At 37.7% G+C, this 23,632-nt stretch overlaps 1 protein-coding gene across 3 annotated transcripts in view; it reads left to right on the forward strand.

Annotated features, from left to right (window-relative positions):
• Positions 1-23,632, forward strand: part of LOC131038950 (serine/threonine-protein kinase ATM) — a 417,584-nt gene that overhangs the window by 40,503 nt on the left and 353,449 nt on the right. For all 3 annotated transcript variants that reach the window (XR_009104579.2, XM_057971562.2, XM_057971563.2), the window contains exon 14: positions 13,778-13,852. Coding sequence is in view for 2 of the 3 variants with exons in the window: in XM_057971562.2 (XP_057827545.2) it covers positions 13,778-13,852 (75 nt within the window). In the remaining variant the exon portion in view is untranslated. The remainder of the gene's footprint in view (positions 1-13,777; positions 13,853-23,632) is intronic.

Below are 23,632 nucleotides of genomic sequence, written 5' to 3' on the forward strand. Positions count from 1 at the left end.
AGAAAAGGATTACTTTTCTTATTGCAGGACAGATCACAACTCGCTACAATGAAATGCCCAAGCTAGACTCCAGCTTAATTTTACAAGGAGAATGGGTACACGTGACATTGAAATGAGACCCTACAAATGTAATTAATATTTCTGAATTCCCTGCTGTTAAGAACCTAAGAAAATGTGCAACAATTAAGCTTATAAATTTTACAAGTAATGATGAATAATGAAATAGCTCTACACATGTAATAAAAATAATGTTCAACTTCCCAAACAAAGGAAAACCACTTTAAGAGGGTTCAATTGTCAATACCTGATGGAATATCCCAATTAAGGCCCTAAGTAAGGCAACTCCAGTGATTTAAAACCACAAGTTTGTACTGCCTATGAAGCTGAGCTGACATTGGAGAATCATAGCTATGATGTGGCTAACCATGTACCCCTGAGGCAATGATCCTCAAGTATGGGTTTCATTACATCTGATTGTAGTGAGGATGTGAAAGAGGCATTCATTGATTGATTCTTAATATCGTAATGATGAACGAAAAGCCCTTTTTGGTATTGTGTAAGATGTATTGTTAATGATTTTTATTAGAAATCCCTAAATTTTACCTAAGATGTGTCTAGGTGGCTTACAATGCATTTGTCATATTTCTATTTTGAATTGATTATAGATTACCAATAAAAGCTGAGTACAATCATTTGTCAAAAAAGGACCACATAAAGTTCAGGTCAAGGCAAGACCTCAAGAAAAGGATCAGAGTTCGCCAGCGTATAAGTATTTAGATACAAAACAGAAGCAGAGAATCTAGAAATTCCATCTTTCACTAATTTATCTGTCTAGATCAGTCCATCCAATAGGAGGATCAATTATGGAAATGCTCTCATTGGATTTAACAACTTCCAGCTAACAGCCTTCATCAGGGGTACATTGTTTCTCTTTGAGACCCATGTCCTATCAGTAGTTAAAACCAACGGAAAGAGATTAAAAACTTTAGTTTAGACCTTTGACACAGCCAAATAAGATCTCTTGCGAAGAAAAAATTCTCTTTACTATCCCAACCTCCTAGTAAAAAAAAAAGCCAAATTTCTTTGGCATAAAAAGGTCAAAGAATATATGGTTGATAGTCTCAGCGGTTTGGCAGACTGTACATAAACTGTTATTAGATTGGGTATACTCAAATTGATAGGAAAGTTTTTCAACAAAAGAAGCCATTTGAAGAAGGCTGTTTTAGGTTCAATGACATAGGACCAAGAGTGTTTAAATTTATTTTTGACCAATGACCATGATTAAAGTCCAACCAGCAGTATTTATTAAGGTGTGTAATGTCCCATTTTAGGAACAATGCAATATAACCACAAAATGCAATGCTCTGATACTACTTGTAATGTCACCTTCAGTTATTACTTATGAAATAGGAACATTTATGTGATGTCCCCACTCTAGAAGCTATTAATCAATTTCGTGAAGTCTCTAAGAAGAGACGAAATTGTAGAAGAGATAACGCAGATATATACATGACATAGCTGATATCCGTGATTCCTCTAAGCGCGAAGAATCCTTATATGCACACGATCATCATTATTCTCAAAGATAGTATGCAGTGTGGGATTAGTAGATACAATATTGATACCATTCGCTAAATGGATATGCAGCCTTCAGTTGGTTGAAAATTTTGTACACCTGGGAAGATGTGCAAAATTGTGGTTTCAACCACAGTGTGTGAGTATAAAACTCTCTTAATTTAGGGAAGGCTCCCCCTCTACTACTACGAACACTAATCTAATTTGGGTGGGATAACATCTTATTCTCTTTCTTCAGAACAAAGGATATTCTTTCTCTTATTTCAGAAAACAAGTTACAGCAACAACGGTAAATATAGAAATGAAACCTTTTGTAGGATTTTTAGAACATAAAGGGAAGCAAAGTTTCCATGAAAGCACAAAGACTTCCGTCACTTCCCCGGGACGGGAAAATAGAAATGAAAGCACACAGTCTTCAACACTCCTACTGTCCTATCAATCTTCTCAAAATGATAACAGTGTACAACACACAACAGCTCAAAGTTTGTCTATATGATGCACTGCACCTTACATGCACAAGTATTAAAAATAAAGGCAACACAAAGTCTACAAGTTATCTCCTTACTTGAGCTTTCTACACTAGCTCCAAACGTGATAAACAACTCAAAGTCTGCAAGAGCAAGTCTGAAAACCAAACCTATAACTCTAAATACAATTAGCAGCTCAAAGTCTGCAAAATTGAATTTAAATCCTCTTGAACAATAGAACAAAAATCACAATCAATTCTAGAAAATGTTGTCACATAACAACTTGAATTGACACAAAGTCTCAACACAACTTGCTTCTTTTATTGAAAACAATTTGATTTACATCTAAGCTCAAAGTCTTAGAGTGCACATACAAACTGACAGAATTTTGTTGCATTGCCGAAAGATATAGATTACAATAGACCCCCTCAAGTATTTATAGGAGAGGAACCTTGAGAAATAGATGGGAGGATCCCAACTAACTTGAGAAATTCTCTCAACCACCATGACTTATTCCAACTATAGTCCTAATTTAACTCAACTTGTAGCTGCTTTACATGTAATTACATTTTACAAAAATGCAAGTAAAAGTGACACTTGCAATTACAAAACTTGTTTTTACATGTAACTTGTCAAAACAAAATTACAAATGCATAATTGAAACTATTCTATGTTTCCAAAGACACGACTCTAACTACATCATCCTTTGTTTGTGATGATCTTCATGCTGCTTTAGGATTTTAGAACTTGAAGTATTCAGGATTAGTGAAGACATCTCGAACCGGAACAATAATTTGCATCCTTAATGATCTTTGTGTCCTTGGCCAACGAACTTCAACCTTATCACAAGCTTGGGGTAGTACCATTTCTTCAGTAGGGAAATCCTTTTCTTCGTTGTGTTCTTTCTCCATGCTTGATTCACTTTATCACTGGATAACTTTATGAGGATTATTGACCCTTGGGCTGCCCCATGATTTACTGTTGTATCTCTTCTTTTGTTCACTGATGAAGAACCCATAACACCTTATTCAAAATGAAATTGTTATAAAACAATGCCCATGCCTTGATTTGTTGGTTTGATAGATCATGTGTGCAAACAAGACTGACAAGGGAGGGGATAAATTGATGCAAAAATGGGCTCACAAGTGAATTTCGGGTTTTGAGGATTGCATTACATGTGTAGAAAAACAAGAGCATTGACTTGCAATTGTGGAGAATGGACATGCTATTTCAAATGTGTAATGGGAAAATACAAGTTTGCACTTGTAATTGGTTCCTAGAGACTCATTTTCAAGTGTTTTTGAGTGCATTTTGGACCAATTTCGGGTTTGGAAGGCTAACTGCAGGTGCAAGTTTAGGGAAAAATTTTTACACAACCACTTGTAATCGGGTCTTGAAGATCCGACTACAAGTGTTCTTTATTTGCAAAGAGGGAACATTTAAAACTTGCTTATGAATGAAAGAAACTTGCAGCCGCCTTGTGGAGATCCGACCATGGAGGGAAGGGCATTAAAATCAAACTCAAATCTGCAAAAACATGGCAATGGTAGAACAAAAATGGGGGATTCAATAAAGTTGCAGACCTTGCCAAGTGTTCTTCATGCCAAAAATCTCTCCAATTGGGGTACATATGAGCAAGAGCAAGTTAAAAATCCACAAAAATACTTGCAAAACTAATTTCGGGTTTGAGGAGACTCATTACACATTTAAAATAACTTGTAATTCCTCATTGCAAGCATTTCGGGTTTTTCATGACCCATTACAAGTTGAAAATGTCTTGTAATGGTTTACTTGAAGCAAATCGGGTAATTTTTGGCTCATTACAAGTTGCTTTTTGAAAATAACTTGTAATGCGAGCTTTTAAAATCACTTTACAAGTTTGAAAAAATGACTTATAGGCCAATTTCGGGTTTTGAAGGACACTTTATGAGTTGAAAAGACTTGTAATTTCAAACACTTGCATTCACCTCAAAAAGTTCCTACAAACACTTAAAGTGAAAAAAGAAACATAAAGTGAAATTTTAAACTTGTAATTGCATCAAAAAGTTCCTACATGCAATGACTTTACTTGCAATGACATTTAAAAATTCCCCAACTTACAGTGACTGCTTTGAAACCCGAAATTTCACAGAAAATGGCCAAAACGAAGGTCAAAAGTAACCAAAATTTTCACAAAGATGGAAGATAAGCTCATGATTGATTTACCATCAAGAAATGTAGGCTTTCCACCTTGGGAAGTGTGCCTTACAGCCTTAAAATCACAAATTTCGTATTAGAATCTCCTACTTGCAGTGACTGCTCTGAAACCCGAAATTGAAGAAAAACCCAACTTTAGGACAATGAAAATTGACAAAAATGGAGGTGAAGGACTTGGATTCATCAATGGATTCCTAGGTGATGGAAAAATGCCTTGGAAAACGTGTCTAGAGCCTTAAAATCTTGAATTTCAAGCAAAAATCTGTGGGGTCCTCCCAATTTGTGCAAGTTCAAAAATTAGGACAACACCTTCACATCTGGCAATACTAACAGTTACGTAGAGTTCTATTACATATGTGAGTTAATGAGAAATGGGCATCCAAGATACCACTTATGGAAGGATACATAATAATATGGGAATAAATAATAGTCTGGAGATATTCCAATCATAGGATCAAGAAACACCATGGGATGAGATTGGTATGATGCAGATTAAGGCCTATGTCATTGCCAACCAGTAATCATAATCTAAGGAAAATTCAATAATATTTATGCCATCGAACCACTAAGTATTAATAACCGATTTACATCTAATGGTGATATCGAGCATGGTTAAGGAATAACCAAACTAATCACATTAACTACCAACGATAATCAATTAGTTTAATGAAGAGATGCGATTATGATAAACATGTCTCCATAATTGAATAGACACCACCAATTGATTGTATCCATATATATGGGCAATCATTTCATTATGAAGGAGGGGTCGGAATTTATCATCTGGAGCATAGATTTTCAGTCAGGGATTTTGGACAATTATATCAGACATGGGCATAATCCACATTTAAAGGTAAACACAGACCCAGGAGTACGCAATCAGACCAGCATTCAATTAACTCGCCAACAGTCAAGAAAGCATAGATCATTTCACGCAATTATATACAGGGGTCTAGTCACGCGATACCTCAGAAGTTACAGATACGGTTAGAAGCCATAATACCATTGGCATATTCTGTTGCTCTTATCAGTTATAACGTTGTCATAGTAAACATCTTATACAGAATTTGTCCCTTAATATCAGATATTGTTATCAAAACATTACATTTCGTAATCTCTGCATATACTATTGATTTACATCAGAAATAATCATTGACAGATCCGAGTCATATCTAATACAAATCCCAATACAAGTATCAAATAGGAGTAAGTCCCAAGGCAGATCAGGAAGGGGACATCACAATTTAACTCATAAGAATCAATTGCAAGAGACATATTTCCTCAATTTCACTATTAATACTTATAAATAAGGATAATTAATGCAAGAATGATTTGATATACAACGATTTCTACTTATAATATGATGATATGAAGTCAATATCAATGCTATTTCTGTTTTAGCAATTAGGTGTATGCAAAATGATCTTGATCAATAGATATATGTATATACAATAAGGTGCAATGCAATCAATGGATTATCTCTTCTTTTCCTAATATATTCGATGATGTTTATGCAAGATGATCTCTGATCCTCAACTCTGCTATGTGTGATATAATGGTGTAGAATATACTAAAAGTTAGATGTTTCAATCAGCAGATTTTGATGAGATTGCTATTCTTTCTGATATGGCAATTGCTGAATATATGCTTAGAATATCCTTCTTGAATTATAGCAATAATGTTTGCAAGCTGTGTGACTTGACAATGGTATTATGCTGATAAACTTTCCCTTAACCCTATATTGATGAAGGATGAATTGCTGCCTGAGATTTATACTTGTTAAATATGCAATTGTCTTGGTGCTATTTTCTGATATAAACTTTTATGTATGCAACTGATATGCCAAAGGCAAAATGCTCAAGGGAGCTGATCCAAATAGGATACAAATAAAGAAGACAAATTCCAATTCGATAATCATGATACTTCATCTGATGGCAGTGGTATTGAAGAATGGATATATATGATTGATGACGTATAGATATCTGTTGCCTTCAAGAAGAAGGGGGGTAAAAGATCTCCATGATTACTTGTATATCATCAGCCTTATAGCCACTATTTCAATATGGATTGTACCTCCTCCATGTTGTCTTGATGATGATGTTGTAATGACATCTTGAATCCTGGCTTACTCTCATAGCACATTCTGTTGCGCCTCTTAATGCCAACTAGGAAAATCATCTTATTGATAATACCTCAGGATTTTGAGGCTGCAACCCAATGATAAGTTTTTAGGGCTGTCATGAAGCAAGAAATGTAGCTCACAGCAAAACTGAGATCAGATCTAGTGGCAGTGAGGTAGATAAGGCTTCCCACTAGTTGCTTGAATGTTGTTTCATCCACCATTGGTGAATCAGACTTGGTTGACAACTTCAGCCCTTTCTCTATAGGTGTGGAAGTAGGTTCACAATCTTGCATCCGAAATTTGTCAAGCAGACTTTTAGCATACTTAGATTGTGAGAAAAAAATATTGTCACCAGTTTGCCAAACCTCAACACCTAAGCAGTATTGGAGAAGCCCCAAATCTATCATGTCAAAAGCTTGGCACAAATCCTATTTGATTCCTGCAATCAAATGTACTGAACTACTAGTAATGATTAAGTCATCAACATAGACAAGAAGAAAAAGAATATCATCTCTAGAGTGTTTGACATAGAGATTAGTGTTAGAAGGGCTACGCTGAAAACCATGATCAACCAAGTACTGATCAATCTTGATGTACCATACCTGAGGAGCCTGTTTCAAGCCATAGAGTGCTTTCACCAGTCTACATATCTGATGTTCTTTACTGGCAACCTTGAACATATATGATGTTCTTTACTGGCAACCTTGAAACCGGGAGGCCGGTCATATAAACTTCTTCCTGCAACTCACTATTGAGGAAGGCACTCTTGACATCCATCTGATGGAGTTTCCATCCAAACCGTGCTGCAATAGCGAGAAGAAGGCGAATTGTGCTCATCTTGGCAATAGGAGCAAAAGTCTCCTCATAGTTAATGCCCTCTTGCTATGTGAATCCTCGATCTACTAACCTTACCTTGTATTTATCTAGAGTACCATCTGCATGATACTTGACCTTGTAAACCCATTTGTAGCTGATAGGTTTCTTCCCAGGAGGAAGATAAAAAAGGAACCAAGTGTTATTCTTTAGAAGACTATGGTATCCGGTTTCCATAGCCTTTTCCCACTTAGGAATTCCTTTAGCCTCTGAATATGTTTGAGGCTCATAGATTCTGTGGATGTTGGGCATAAGAGCAAAATTGACTGTGTTTGGTTGCTTGCTCTTTCATCGAATTGATCTGCATTGAATGAGCTCATCATCATGAAGATCCCCTATAGTCTTGGCCCATCATTTAGGTCGGAGAGTAGAAGTACCAACAACTAGCATAGGAGAAACAACATCTCCTTGGGGGTGCTGGAACAAAGTCATGTGAATTTAGATCTTGAGGAAAGTTAGGTGGTGCAGTATCATGCCTAGGAGACTTCTCATCTTCAGAGTCAAAATGATCTGAACTCCCATTAGGTGATCCTAAGGGAAGACGAACACCCAGATCAAAAGCCTTCATAGGCTAATCCTCAGGACTCATAGTAGAAGAAAGAAAAGAACCGAAAGTCTCATCAACCACAACATCATGACTGAATATGAGACGATCTGTCTCCACATCAATCAACTTGTATGCCTTGTGATTGTCGTTGTAAGTATTTACATAAGTTTCTGGCTCTTGGAATCTAGCTTGGCACGCTTGGCTTCTGGAATCCATAAATGAGCAGTAGAACCAAAGACTTTCAGATGGCCCACCTTAGGCTTTAGTCTTGACCAGGCTTCTTCAGGAGTCATCTTCTTAACGACTTGTGTAGGTGAATGACTTAGAAGGTAAGCAATAGTATAAACTGCTTCAGCCCAGTATTTCTTAGGAACATTTCAATGCTCCAACATAGAACGAGCCATTTTAGTAATGGTGCAATTTCGACGCTCAATGACACCATTCTACTGAGGGTGTATGTTGTGGTAAGTTGGTGGTTAATGCCATGTGTAGCACAAAAGGTGGAGAAATCAGATGAACAAATCTCCCCCCTATTATCTGACCTTAGAGTAACAATCTGAGAACCTGACTCTTTCTCAACTAAGGCCTTAAATTGCTGACATGCACTCAACACATTTGATTTATTTTTAAGAAAATGCACCCACATTTTTCTACCGAAATCATCAACAAATAATAAAAAGTACCTGGACCTAGAAACAAAAGGAGTGTTCATTGGTCCACATACATCAACATGAACCAATCAAAGTACCTTGGAGGCTTGTCAAGAATCACCATTTGAGAATGGTGTCTGATGCTGCTTCCTAGCTTGACAAGCTCCATAAATGCCATGTTGCTGAGTCTGGATCTTAGGTAGATCAGCAACCAAACTATCCCGAGATAACTGAGAGAGATAGTGCGCATCCAAGTGCCCATAACGGTGATGCCAAGGATTGCTGATGGAAGAACTTTTGGTTGTCATGGCATGCTCTTGAGAATCATCTAAATCAACTAGTCTATAAAGACCATGATCCTCAAGTCTGAAGCAGTCGCCGGTGAGGAGGGACCTCAAAGAGATCAATCCAGACTGGTCAGCAAGTGTAACACAATGGAAACACAAAGATATGATGGAGGCAATGCAGAACAGATTGTTTTATTTCATGAAAATTGATTACAACCAACCGGTAACAACTGGGTTACGGCATAACCGGCTCACAAGCCTGCTAGAACATACAAAATAGGTCACAACCGGGACCTTGAATCTTAAGATCTATCTTCTATGCACAGTCTTGCCACTTGATTCTTCGATTGATTACATTCTAATGCGCAATTACAATTATATATACGATCCAAAGGATCCGGTTGGCCCAAAAAGGGATCAAAACCCAAAGAACAAGACCTAACGTGTAAAATCAACAAGGTCGGCCTCCGCCAAGAGATTCCTCCGGAAAATCCAAAGGATGAAGTGTAGATCGCGGGAAAAGGTCGGCCACACGCCAAGAAACATCAGAATCAACACCCAAGGCTCCGCAAGCTTCGGAAGGGGTTCTGGTAGATCACCAAAATAGGTCCAAGCAACCGGTAACAAGAAACTGTCAACTGCTCACAGGAAACTGTCAAGGAAACCGATAGCGATATCTTGCCGGAAAATGATCCAAATGCGATGCCGTCTGGAACTAAGAAAGATGATCAAGTCTTCAAGTAGAATCCAACTCCACAAGATCCGGTGAGCCAAAACCAGGACACACAGAAAGAAATCCTGAAACTACAAACAAAAAACAAAACAAAAAGAAAATGTTTTTGGTTGATGCAAGATTGCTATGAACCGGGGATGCTCCTACATCAAAGTCCCATATCAATTGTAGTGCGGGTCTCCCTATCAACAATGCTGCAAGTGTGGGAACAAAAAACAACACCTAATTGGGGAGAATGTCTCATGATTTGACTAGCTGAGAGAAGGTTAAGTTCCATGCCTGGAACATAGTATACATTGAGAAATATCAAATTTCTCCCTCCAGAGTGAATATGCATGTTGCTCTTACCAACAACAATATACTCTCCTCCAAAGATCACATAATTAGAGAATTGGTCAAATTTTGTGAACCAATCCTGATGATGAGTAAAATGCCGAGAAGCCCTTAAATCGATATACCAAGCAAAAGATTTAATTGGATTTGCAATTCTTTTGGCCATAAAGGCATAGAAGTCAGATTCTTTCTGATTAGAGTGCTCTGCAATATTTGCTTTGGGTTGAGACCCTCTTTGCTTCTTTTGCTCAGAAGCCAACCAATGTTGACAGTCGACCTTCATGTGACCATACTTGTGGCAATAATTACACTAAACGTTCTTTTTCTTTTTGCTATCCTGAGGACTCGAGCTTTTCGGCTGAGAAGTTTGACCTTTCCCTTTGTCATTAGCAGAGAACACTTGTTCCGTGGAGGATGAACTGGCACTACTCCGAAATTGCCGTCTGCAATGATTCTGCCGAAGAAGCTTATTGCAAAGATCTGGAAACTTCAAATCAACATTTGTTGAAGTAATATTGAGCGTTTCAATGAAATGCTCATAAGATTTTGGTAGACTCTTCAGAGTGATGACTACCATGTCTTCGTCCATTGTTCGATCAATCACCTCCAATTGATCACGAATGCCCTTAATCTTTGTTAGATGCTCCTGTAAGGACATTTTCTCATCCATCATGATGGAAAACAACATGTTCTTGAGAAAGAATGCTTTGCTCTTGTTGGAGGTTTCATGAAGGGCCTTCAAATGATTCCAGATTTCCTTAGTAGTTTTACTAGAGGGCACCTAAGGGAGCTGATCATCTATGATTGAAAGTTTTATGAGCATGACATCTTGTCGGTTGCGCTGATCCCATTTGTCTTGCTCTTTTCCTGTTGTTGGAGGACGTTTAGATGTGCTCAGATCAATTGCATCAAGGCACCTATACTCAAAGATAGTTAACATACGTTGCTTCTAGGTATTATAGTTTTTCCCATTGAATTTTTGATTGCTTCGAAGCATAATATTTGTCAAAGATGCCATCACGTACCTCGAGGTCAAATTGGTGAAGGCACTTAAATCAAGGCAAAAACTTTAGACTTAAAATTTGATGAGGCATGAATCCCAAGGTACGGATTTGCAAGGACCCAAAAAATTCTAATGAAGACCCCAAAAAATTTATTAAAAACCCATTAAATTTTCTTAGAAAAAAATGTGCCCTGGCCGCATAAAATACTGAGGGTTAAAATAAAACCCTAGGTCACAAAAAATACCAAATGCCTAGAAAAACAATAGCCGCTAGTCAAAGTGTCACAAGAGAGTTTGAAAACCCTAGCCGTTAGTAGATAAACCCTAGTTCACGGGTTTGAAGAACAACACTCGTAGACGTGGGCCGAAGAAATATAAGGCCGCAAAACAATGCAGAGAGAAATTGCGCCTAGAGGAAGGTCGCAGGTGAAATCCTGAGCAGAAAGACATAGAGGATGCAGCCACAAATTGCGCCAAATATGCATTGAAAAGCTTTCAAATGTGTCACCGAAGGTTGTGAAAGCTTCATGCGAAGTGCATAGATAAACCCGCACGAACCTGTCACGGCTTCCAGACACCAACACGAGAGATCACACCGAATATTTTAGACTTCATGGGTCGTAAAATGAGTAGACCTAGTCGTGCCACGAAAATGTGACCTTGTAGAGCTGCAACCCTTCAAAATGACCTTTAAAAAACCTTACGCGATTTTTTAAGCTTTAAAAAAATTTCCCTTTCACAAGTCACGAATAAAAACATAAAATTTGTCTTTCAAAAAGACGAAAAAATTTCTTTCGAAATTTTAGAAAAAACAAATTTCGTTTTCCCGCTTTGATACCATGTTACACAAATGAGACAATGGTAATTGCTTGTTTATTATTAAACAATTTATAGGCAATTACATTGCAAGAGTTTTTGAAAGAAACTAATGACAACTGAAAGCAAAAATAGAAACATTCTATCTAAACTAAGCTGACAGAATCTAAACTAATTATAATACAATATTGATCATTAGTATATGCAGATATTATTCTAACACCCCCTGGTTCGAGGGACCCCCTTGATCCACTCTAGAACAGCTTCTTACCAGCCAAGTAGATCCTTTTTGCTTACATCCCAGGCCCCTCCTACAAGGTGGGTTTCAGACAGACAAACATATCTCTTATTCTATCAGTAGAAGATATTCTTTATTATGCATGAACAGTATGTATCCATTTGGAGATAATGATTGGCAGAAAAATCTTAAGTATACCACTGAATATATCTGATAATTATAATTTGAAATGTTTGGGGTTTTGCTGGACTGATTAGGATTGATTCCCCTTATATTTGCTGCTCCTTTAGAGGAGATATTCTTGTGAATAATCTGCCTGATGGAATTCTAATCTGATCTGGTGAATTCGGTCTGCTAACTGATTAAGGATTGCCGATATCAACTGCTGCTATTTCGGGAGATGTGTGTGTTATTTTCCTGATCCATACTTCCCTCTATCCCCCATCCTCCCTTCTTGCATCTTCCTTTCATCGCTGAAGGGATTTGTCCCTTTGGGGGTGAACCTTGCTTTTGAAGGGTGATGTCTTTTCTCATATCATAACTGCTGCTCTTAATTAATTCGTTGCCTTAACAAATCATCAACTTAATGTATTTGCTCTTTTCCTTAACCCATAGTAATCACTCGTTTACCACTCGCTGAAACCCAAGGCATGCGATTGCCCTTCACTTCCTTGCGTCAGCCATACTCAGGTTAACGGAGATGTATATTCACTGTGGGGGCCATTACAGGTGAATCAAGTAAAAAGGCATTAAGCCTTAAAATGGCTTGGAAAAATTCTATCACAGCTTTCAACAACAGGAAATCATCACCCAAAAAGGCTGTTGTACATTTCTTAGAGGGGCTGTACTTGGTAAAGGGTGTGCCATACGGTCAAAAAAGGAGGTAAAAAGAATATTTTGATTGCTGATTGGTCCAAGTCAGCAGTCTTTGTGGTAATTTATGGTTTGAGTGGCTGTCATTTGGGAGTTACAACGAGATTGTTGTTGCTGCCACAGGTTTAATAAGTTCATAAATCTGCTTTTTACAAACGTTACAGAAATTCAGTGTAATTAAATATTACAGCAGTGTCTGTATTCAGAGGATATTATACTTGGGCCATCATTATCTGTCAAATCATATAGCTTCAGTTCAAGGTCAGCTGTTGATTCAAATATTGTTCAGTTGTTCTTTGGCATTACATCTGTAATCAAAGATTATATCATGTTTATTCAGCTCAATCAATTCAAATCAGTTTTAACAGTATAGAAATTGAACAATGTCTGCCAAGTGTTTGACAAAATTGTCTTTGAAAAAATCTTTGAACATTGGCATGGTTTGGTGATGCATATAAGTTTTAGTTGCAGCTCTTGTGATTGTTAGTATTCAGAAATTCTTCATATGTTGTTGTATGCAAAGTGTTTAACAAAATGCCAACGAGCTAATAATATGGCGAGTTTGGAACGAAATATCCTGGTAGGGGTTCCTACATATACACCTTTGATTGCTATCCTTCCTAATAGGTGCATGATCTCACATTTAGGATGTAGGACATGAGGGGGTCATCATCGAAAACCTGTTACGCAATATATGGTCAATGAATGTACTGCCTGCAAAGTTAGTGAGGCCTCATAAGCTCTTTGTGTTTGGTGTGAGGTTCCGACGATGTTACCTGTTTTTGATGCTTTCATCTTCAATAAATTGATCAAAGTTTTGAAAAAGGGATTAGTGAGAGCATACTTCAATTTTTTTGGATAAATTTTCCCTGAATATGGTTTTTATTATATAGAGATTCTTAGGGTTGGAATATTATTGTACTAAATTGAAAATTCTTTTCATCTTTTATGACTTTACATTGAGCATAGTTTATATGTTTGTAGTACGCCCTCTGTTCTGCACACACTTAAAGCTGAAGGATTCTAGAATGCTTTGATAACATTCACTAAGTAATGTATTGCAGGCTAAAGATTGTTGGCAGATGATATGGAACAGTTTGATTCACTGGTTACCATCATTCAGCAACATGGGTATAATGGTAAGTTATTATATTCTGGTACTGCTATATAATCACAATGCAACTTCTAAGGTTTTGCAACTGCTGTCTTAATTGATAGGATTTGATGTAGGAGGTACACTTGTATTTGGGCTATTATTAGGTATACCTGCTGATCACACAAGTGAACTGAGTTCAATCCCTAGTAACTTTATTGAATATACTCATGGTTGATAGTAGCATTCCATTTGCATGACATAGACATAGCATCATAAAAATATAAATGGAATGGGTTTAAAATGGGGAAAACTTGGCAAAAGATCTTGAACTGAATAACAATGTACTATTTGTAAAAATAGAGAAAAAAAATCATTTTGAACTACAATGACCTATGATTTTAGGGGCAGCACTGTTGTTTTAAAGTATAAAACCCTCATTGTGGTGTAAAATCTATTGTACTTTCACCTAAGAGTGTTTATATAAAAAGCATACAGCTGGCCCTAAAATAGTTTGCCACTCTGTTATGAAACATGACCTACGATTATAGCGGCAGCACTGTCGTTTTAAAGTAAACCTTCGTTATTGTATAACTTAAAAGAAAAACCCTCATTGTGGTCTAAAATTCAACTTCTAAAAGAGATCTATTCGAAGTTAACTAAAGGAAAATTTAAAACACCCTAATGCAACAAAAATGTTCCGGGAAAGATTTGAAAAATAAATTAATAATCAGAGATTACAAACACTGTGAACAGCTAAAAAGCCGAGCAGCACAAGCAGAAAACAGGGGAAGCAAGCATAAGCGAGGCTTCTGTGGCGAACTCAAGGCAACAACACTATGTTTCTAAGGCAAGCTTTTGAATCTGCGCATTAACTTGATCTATATAAAGTTATAAACATTCACATGGCTCATAGACATAGTCCATTTAACTCCATTCACTTGATTAGAATGGGACGGGTTTTGGCAAGATAATCAGCAAGATGGTTCTGCTCACGGCTAGTGAAGATAGGAATAACATCAGGGATGTTCCTCCACAAATCTTTAACATGGGAAATGATCTGCCTGAAACTCCAGGAAGAAATAGAGAAATTCCTCACGCAGTCAAGAGCTCCCACAAGGACTTGGGAATCAAACTCAATAATGACTTTAGTCTGACCTTGGCTAACAACCCAAAAAGAGGCATACATAATGGCCAAAGCCTCAGCCTCATTATTAGTGGCAATTCCCAAACTCTGTAAGGCCCAGTGAAGAACACTACCCTTGCTATCCCTGCATACAAAACCCGTTCCAGCATTCCCAGGATTGCCTTGTGCTGCTCCACCCGTATGGATTTTTACCCAGCCACTAGGGGGTGGGGACCATCTTTTATTTCTATGGTTCATAGTGTTTCCAACTATGACTCCACATTGCCTATCCTCTGCTGTAGGGCAAAGATTCACATGAGCCATAACAGTCTCAGTAATTTTGGTCCAGATGGTATGCCACACAACTTTAACAGAACAAAAAGTCTCTCTGAAAATTCTACTGTTACGTTCAAGCCAGATTTGCCACCAAATAAAGTTTAGACCAATCTGCCAACCGATAAATACAGCTTTGGAATTGAATCTTTGTCTTTTCCATTTCTGCAAAATACTATCTCTGCTGATGGTGCCAAAATTTCTGATTTTGAAAGCAAAAAACCATCTTTCCCAGATTTTACTAGTAAAGGAACAATCAAACATCAAGTGGTCTGCTGTTTCTTCTTGAGAATTACATAAAACACATCTAGACAGGCCGATAATCCCTCTTTGACGAAGATTTTTATAAGTGAGAATGCCCTTATGCATGAGCAACCAGGCAAAAAGATTAATCTTAGGCCACCCTTTCAGTTGCCAAATCATAGACCAGTCCAAATTGGAAACGTTAGGCGGAGGATGGGCAGCAAGAAGAGAAGAATAACTTGCTTTGACTGAAAAGGTATCCAAACCTCCGCCCCCCCAAGCTATTTCATCTTCCCTGTCACTACCAATGAAGAGGCGATGGGACAAGATACTCAAAATTATAGCAGCACACTGAGGAGGAACAGGGATAGGCCATTCCTTAAGATTTTTGAACTGTTTATATCTATAATTCTGATTTTGACCATTCTTTAAGTAGTGCTCTATCCTTGTCCATCCCCTAGATTCTAGAGCATCTTTAACAGGAAGCAAAACAGGGAATTCCTTGATGATGGGAGGGTGCTGATCCCAAGCATCAGTCCAGAAAAGAGCTTTATCCCCTTTTCCAACAATCCAAAAGAGGCCCTCTTTGACAAGTTTGGAGCCAAGCTTTAAAGCCTGCCGAGCTAGAGAACCGTTACCCTCGACAGGATACCTGCTCACATCATCAAAATTAATCCTACCAGAGTATTTTCTTGTCATCATTCTACTGAAGAGAGAAGTGGGAGTGGATATCCACCTCCAATAAAGCTTTCCGGCCAGAGCTTTGTTGTTAAGGGCAGCAATTCAAAGACCAAGACCTCCCGAAATCTTAGGATGAGTGATTTTGTCCCATCTAACAATAGCCCATTTTCTAGTGTCTTTTGTACCATTTTAAAGAAATTTCCTTGCAATCTTATCAAGATCTCTCCATATGGAAGCAGGGGCAGCAAGAATAGAGAACTTATAAATAGGCATTGCTTGAATAACAGATTGAAGAAAAGTAAGTCTACCCCCATAGCTTAACCACTTGTTAGACCAATGACCGATTTTAGACTTGGTGCGCTTCAAAAGGCTATGCCAAACAGACAGAGGGAGTTTTTTAAAGTGGAGAGGGAGTCCAAGGTAGTCAAGAGGTAAGGAAGCCAAGGAGAAGCCCAAGGTATCAAGGATACGATTTTGAAGGCGAAGATCAACATTGAAAAAAAACCCACCTTGGATTTCTGAACATTGATAACCTGACAAGAGGCTGATAAATATGTTTGAAGAGTTTCAGAAATCATCCTTGCCTCAGAACAAGAAGCAGCCCCCATAAGCCCAGTGTCATCGCCAAATTGAAGGTGAGAAAAAACTTCCTCTCCAACCTTAGCACCATGCAAAAGTCTTTGGGATCTCTTTTGAGTAAATAATTGGCCTAGACCTTCCGCCAATATGAGGAAAAGGAAGGGGGAGCAAGGATCTCCTTGCCTTAAACCATGAGAGGCATTGAAGGGAAAAGAAGGGATACCATTGATAAGAACTGAGTAAGAAGAAGAGCACACACAGCTCAAGACCCAATCAATCCACAATTGAGAGAAACCAAAAGCAATCATCATCTTAGCTAAAAACCCCCACTCCACTCTGTCATATGCTTTAGACATATCAAGTTTAATAAACATTCCTTTTTTATTGGACTGGTGAAGAGAATGCATGACTTCTTGAGCTATCACCACTCCATCAAGAATTTGTCTTCCTTCCACAAAGCCTCCTTGTTCAGGAGAAATAATCTTTTGAAGCAGTGGCTTAAGTCTTTCAGCCATCACAGAAGCAATAATTTTATAGATGACATTACATAAGGAAATGGGGCGGATATTGAATAGCTGAGAACCTTCCCCGTTAGGACTAAGGGCAATGAAGGTATGATTCAAATCTTTGAGCATCCTCTTATTGCTAAAGGATTCTTTGACCACTTCAAAAACACTAAACTGCATATCATCCCAGAAGGTCTGGAAAAACTCCACAAGGAAGCCATCGGGTCCAGGTGATTTACCAGTGCTCATACCAAAAACCACCTTCTTGACCTCATCAAGGTCTATAGATCTCATCAGAGAAAGATTATCATCATTAGAAATAAGACTAGGAATAGCATTCAACATAGTTTGCTGAGAAACCTCATCAGAATCATTAGTAGCAGTAAAGAGATTGGAGAAGTAAATTCGAGCAAGGGCATGCATTCCAGAGATAATGGAAAAAGAGTGACCAGCAGCATCCTGAAGAGAAAAGAGATTATTCTTTTGCCTCCTTTGACAAGCCGTTCTATGGAAGAAGGTAGTATTCTTGTCCCCCTCAAGAAGCCACACAGTTCTAGCACGTTGTTTCCAGTAAATCTCTTCTTGTCTATCAATATTTTCAATGGCTTTGTGAATCAGATCATCTTCATCTCTTAGTTGATTAGTAATGGTACCAGTCTTGAATTGGTTATGAATCTTTTCCCATCTAGCCAGCAAGGGATCACGTTGAGCTTGAAAATCAGATCTGTTCAGCCTTTTCCATTTGTTGAGTTGGTCTTTGACAAAACGCAGCTGCTTATGAATCTTGAACATTGCGGTTCCATGTCTAGGGCAGCCCTCACGCCACCATAAAGGGATTTGATGTCTGAGATCTTCCTTTTGGAACCAAAAATTTTCAAACCTAAAGGGGTGATGGTATGAGCCAGAGTAGATACCACCCACAAGAATAAGAGGGGAGTGATCTGAGATAGGACCCTCAAGAACATGCATATTTAACCTCCATTTGGTAAAGGCACACTCTGAAAGACTGAAACAAGAAATATATCCAATTTAACTTTTCTAGAATGAGGTTCTGCCCTTTTGTTGGTCCAAGTAAAGGTCGAAGTTGGAGCTAGGATCATTCACCTCGACCAAACTTAACTCAAGAATTTGAGCAATCATAAAATGATCCCCGGGATCTAACAAAGGAAGACCGCCTGCTTGATCGTTGGGAGACAGTTTGGCATTAAAATCTCCAGCAACAATCCAATCCACTTCCGCCCAAGAATGCCGCATACAATGAAAAGTCAATCATTGTCTCTTCAGACCATCAAGAGTTTGGGCACCATAGAAGTTAGTGATTGCAATTTGTTCTGAATTTTCATTAGTTTTGAAGAGGGAGGTTAGGACATCCTTGCCCGGAATGTGTCCCAGCGCTGTCCAAGCAAGAGAGTTCCATAATGTAACAATACCTCCAGCAGCACCACAGGAAGCCACTTCCATATGATCAGCACCTTTCCAGATTTTGTTAATGGTTTGGGCCATAGAGTCCAAGGTCATTTTTGTCTCTTGAAGGAGACGAAAATCAGATTTGGTATTTTCCAAAAGTCTACGAACAACATATTGGTGGTATTTGCTGTTTAATCCCCTGATATTCCATGTTTGTTCAATCATCAGAAACCTTGAGAGAGGTAAGAGTCAAGTGGCTTGACTGTTCCATCACTATTTATTTTCTCTCCTTGGGATGCTATTAAATCTTTAGTAGATTTTCTTCCCACTCCTATGGAGCTACTGTTCTTTGGACGCTTTTCCATTTGATTAAGACCAAGAGAAGGCTTTTCCTTATTCTTCTCAGGAATACCCATACTGACATCAGGTTTGGAGAGGTCAATAGGGATATTCTTATCCATGCCCTCCAAAGGAACACCATGTTCGGGGAGTTGATTACTGAGATGCTGATGCTGAGAAACAGGCTCTGCAAAGGGAGTAATATGCAAAGAAGGTTGTTCTGAAATATTCTCTTCTGTTGTATCCATGGTTTGCGCGACTTCTTGATCAAAAGAGTTTTGAAAATCTCATATCTGTTAGACGATTTGAGAGCTAACAGATCATTGCCTTCCTTTCTTTTTCGTTTTCTTTTTTTTCTTTTGTCTTATAAATCCATCGTGGGCAGGGTCCTCATGAGAGGCAAGCAAATCAGAAGGCAGATTAACAGGCGACTTCAAATGCTAAGAAGAAGAGGGATTTGAGTCAGAATGGCCAGGATTAGAAGTGAGGAGAGAGGGACAAAGTCTGGCCAAATGGCCATGATTATGGCAAAGTCTACACCTGAAAGGCAGGGCTTCATAGTCAAGTTGTTAGAGCCACCCAGATTCATTCACAGAGAGTTCGAGCTCAGCTGGGAGAGGCTGTGAGAGGTCCATCTCCACACATCCTGGCATAAATTGCAGAGGAGCCTTCTAAGGTATCTCTGGAAACCCCTAAATACCTCCCTATTGAGTCACCAATCAGGGCAAAAATCTTTTCACTCCAAAACTCCATAGGGAGGGCATACATCCAAACCCAAACTGGCATTGCAGTTGGTTCCACCTGAGGATCAAAGCCCACTTTCCTCGGTTGAATGAAAAGCCCTGTTGGGCCATGATTCCGTTTTTCAGACTCAAAAGCCTTAGCACGGTCTCCTAAGGAGGAAAAACTAACAATAAAATATCCATTGCCAATTAACCATAAAGAGTACTCACCGAAGGGCTCCCATTTTTTCCGAATCCAGGAATGGAGGAAAGGGATAGACGGTCTGAGACAAGAAAACTTGCAAATGAGGTCATGCCTCTTCTTATAAGAGATAGAATCTTCAATCAGGTCCTGTTCAATAACGATTTTCAGCCTATTCTTCGCCTGGGGAAGACAGCCATTAATTTTCTGAACTGACCTAGGGGGTGGCACATCAAGACTGCCAGAATCATTCGATCCATGATTAGGCCGATTCGCAGAGGAAGATCCTGGGCCAGAGAAAAGACCAGCAAAGGAAGCCTTTGGCACGGAGGGAGTCGTTGGTGGAGACTTCTCATAAGTCTCCAGCGTAGCCATGGCAGCTCAAACAAGGAGGAGGGCGGCACGCAGGGAGGCAGGTGCTCCACTCTAGAGAGACACCCAATCCACTGTAATGTCCCTACTAGCTAGAGATCACTGTCCTGCAAAACACACTGTTAGAATGCAACAAATATATATATAACTAATCTAATTTGCAATTAAACTTCAATTACTTAACTAAAACTAATCTCAATTCTTATTTAACTAAAACTAATCTCAATTCTTATTTAATAAAAAGGATACGAGTGCAGTACTGGGACATGTCCTTAGTCGGTTATGATGCTCGTCTTCTTGGAACCCATCTTGGTTCCAAGCCATACCAGGAAATCGATGGATAATTCGATTCCTGTCTTGGATGTAACATCTTACATCCAAGCCTACCAAGGAAGACCATCATATATGATCAATTCCTTGCCTTGGATGATGCATCTCATCATCCAAGTCTACCAGAGAGGACTGGCCAGATCCGTCTCTTCTTGGGTGAGCTTTTGACACCCAAGCCATAACATATATGCATATAAATACTCGGTATATACTGCCTACCAGGGATTATCATAATCCCTGAATTAGGCTAAGGGAATTCCCTCCCAATAGCCTCCATCATATAGCCACTTTATTCATATAACATTTTACAATTCATTATCATTTTTCAATCCATAATTTATGCCTACATTTACATATTCCTTAATTCCCATTATTGATCCTACATACATATAAATATCTTGCATACATACATTTATATATTGGTACATATACATGAGACAATATAATTATATGACTATAACTCTGTCAAAGAGATTTGTGATCTATCATATATGACAGATCTATTGTAAACATATATGTGTGTGTGTGGCACACACGTCCACACACATATATATCCCTGTGGCGTACAAACTGACAGCTTACCTTTTTCGCAGTTTGTTGGCGCAGCCTTTCTTCCACCCGTTTCCCCTTATTCCCGTCCTTTCTTGGGAAACAACCTCTTGACTGGATTTAGATTGCCCCTCTTGGAAACAAGTCCATCACCTCTCCTTAGTTAATGGCAGGAATATTTTAAAGTAATTTCACTCTTATACTGATTTTACAATCTAATATTGTTATTTGTCAGATCAAACATTATATATATATATATATATATATATATATAGATGAATCAAATGATATTACCTATTATAAATTATTAACACTACCATTGCCTAAACAGTAATTATTAGTCTATCTAGAGGTTGTAAGGCAGACAGATTTGACATGTGTCAGATCTGGTCTGCCACTATATATGATACTAAATATGACTCTCATACATATTGCAGTCTATAAATATTTAATAATATTTATATTAATATTCATATATTACTATTACTATTAAATTCTGCATAAAAACATTGACAGGCTTCATATATTAAGCATATGTAATAAGCACATCCCCATGCATACCACCCAACAACGATGTTAGTGCCCGTAACTTAATAATAATTCTGATCTGGTCTGATCGCTGACTGCATAATATATATTCCCGCAGACTTGACCATTCTTTCCTTTCCTTGCCCCCCCAAAATGCCTATCTTATACAGAACCATCTTATATAACTTTGGAGAGGAGTCGTAGAGTAATCTCTCTTAGCAAGGGACGTCCTTCTTCATGGGGTGGTGACCCTTCCAAATGTCCCTTCAACCTTAACCGATCTTAATCGCTTCTTATCGGGTAGGCTTATTTGCTGACTTGTCAATTAACTGTTACAAACAGTAATATCGCTGCAACATCTGTAGTTGCTATCGTATCTCATGATATGTCTATATATATAGTCACTATCATATGTCCTGTAATATTTGACGTATAACGAAGGTTTATACTTTGATCGCTGTATTAGTTATCATATTAACATACGTTGTTGTCACATGAGTCGGCTGAGACAATTAGAAAATGGCGAGGTGTAAGACATATATGCACCATTTCATATGGCTGCTCTTAATCGGTGTTTAACTAAACCGATTCATTTTGTCAAGGAATCGTATTTCTTTGAATATATTCGATTCATTTACAAATATATTACTATTAATAATATCAATATTAATAATAGTAATTTGCTAGAATGACACTGATAAATAATCTTCATATTTGCTGTCATAGTGTTCATTATTCTGTTATAATGGATATGTTCATCAATCTACATGGATCCACTTGACATCAATGACAATATTTCCATCATGTCTTTCAATATATTTCATGTTGGTTCTTCTTTTAGAGTATTATTGTCGTTCATTGGTTCATAAGCCCTGCCTTTTCAAAGCGTAACTTTTAGTCTTTGTTTAATTTATCTTTGACTAAGATTACTGCCTTTTCACTTCCTTGATTGTTGTATTGTCATCTTTATTCAATATATAAATTGTGTTTACAATTGAGAATATGTAGATTAAGTTTAATATATAAATTATGTTTATAATATTAATATATATTAATTAAATAATAATATTTAATAAATAAATTTCAAATAATCATTCGTTGTTAATAATAATAATTGCTTCATTTAGGATATATAACGATCAAGGAGGGGATACGACATGCACCAAAAATGTTAAATCTGCCTTTGTTCTGTAGTTTTTTGTTAAGTGTAAAACCAAAAGAGATATAGCTTAAAAAATAAAATCAAAATCACTTGTTTGAAAAACTTAGTTGAACTTGTTTTTAGGTCTATGACTATGCATTAACTCTAATTTTGTTTATATATGATGAATATTAGTAATATGCTCAACAAATTTAGTAATATGTGTGTTTTTGAAGAATATTTAATTTTTTTAAATTTTTTTTTTTTTTTCAATAAATTTGCTGAGTTATTGCCCAAAATATCTCTAATAAAACTACAATATTTCTGCTCATATAATTGCCATGATCATGCCTTGAGATCTGCTACAACCTTAGATTGAATCTGCACCAAATTTTTGAATTTCTCTTCTTTATATATGCTTTAAAAATAGGAATGATATTTAATAAATTCTTTCTTCTGTCTCTTCAAAAAATATTCTATTTATACATGCCATAACACACCTTCATCAAAGAGATACAACTGTCCAAAGAGGTCAGCCCACTCAGCATTAAATATATTTTATTTTATTTGAACTTACTCTCACGAAGTGAGTGCCAAAACTAGGAGGGGTTGGCCTTGTTGGCATTATGTGAACCGGTATGAGGACATAATGACATTGTATGTTGTCATTGATGTCAATATGCTGAAGAGGTGAGAACCGGCATATGTGAGAACCGGTATAACACCGTGAACCGACATTTGTGCCAAAGTGAAGCGGTGTGCTTGTTC

The sequence above is a fragment of the Cryptomeria japonica genome, chromosome 3 (genome assembly GCF_030272615.1).
Source record: "Cryptomeria japonica chromosome 3, Sugi_1.0, whole genome shotgun sequence".
NCBI classification, from domain to species: Eukaryota; Viridiplantae; Streptophyta; class Pinopsida; order Cupressales; family Cupressaceae; genus Cryptomeria; species Cryptomeria japonica.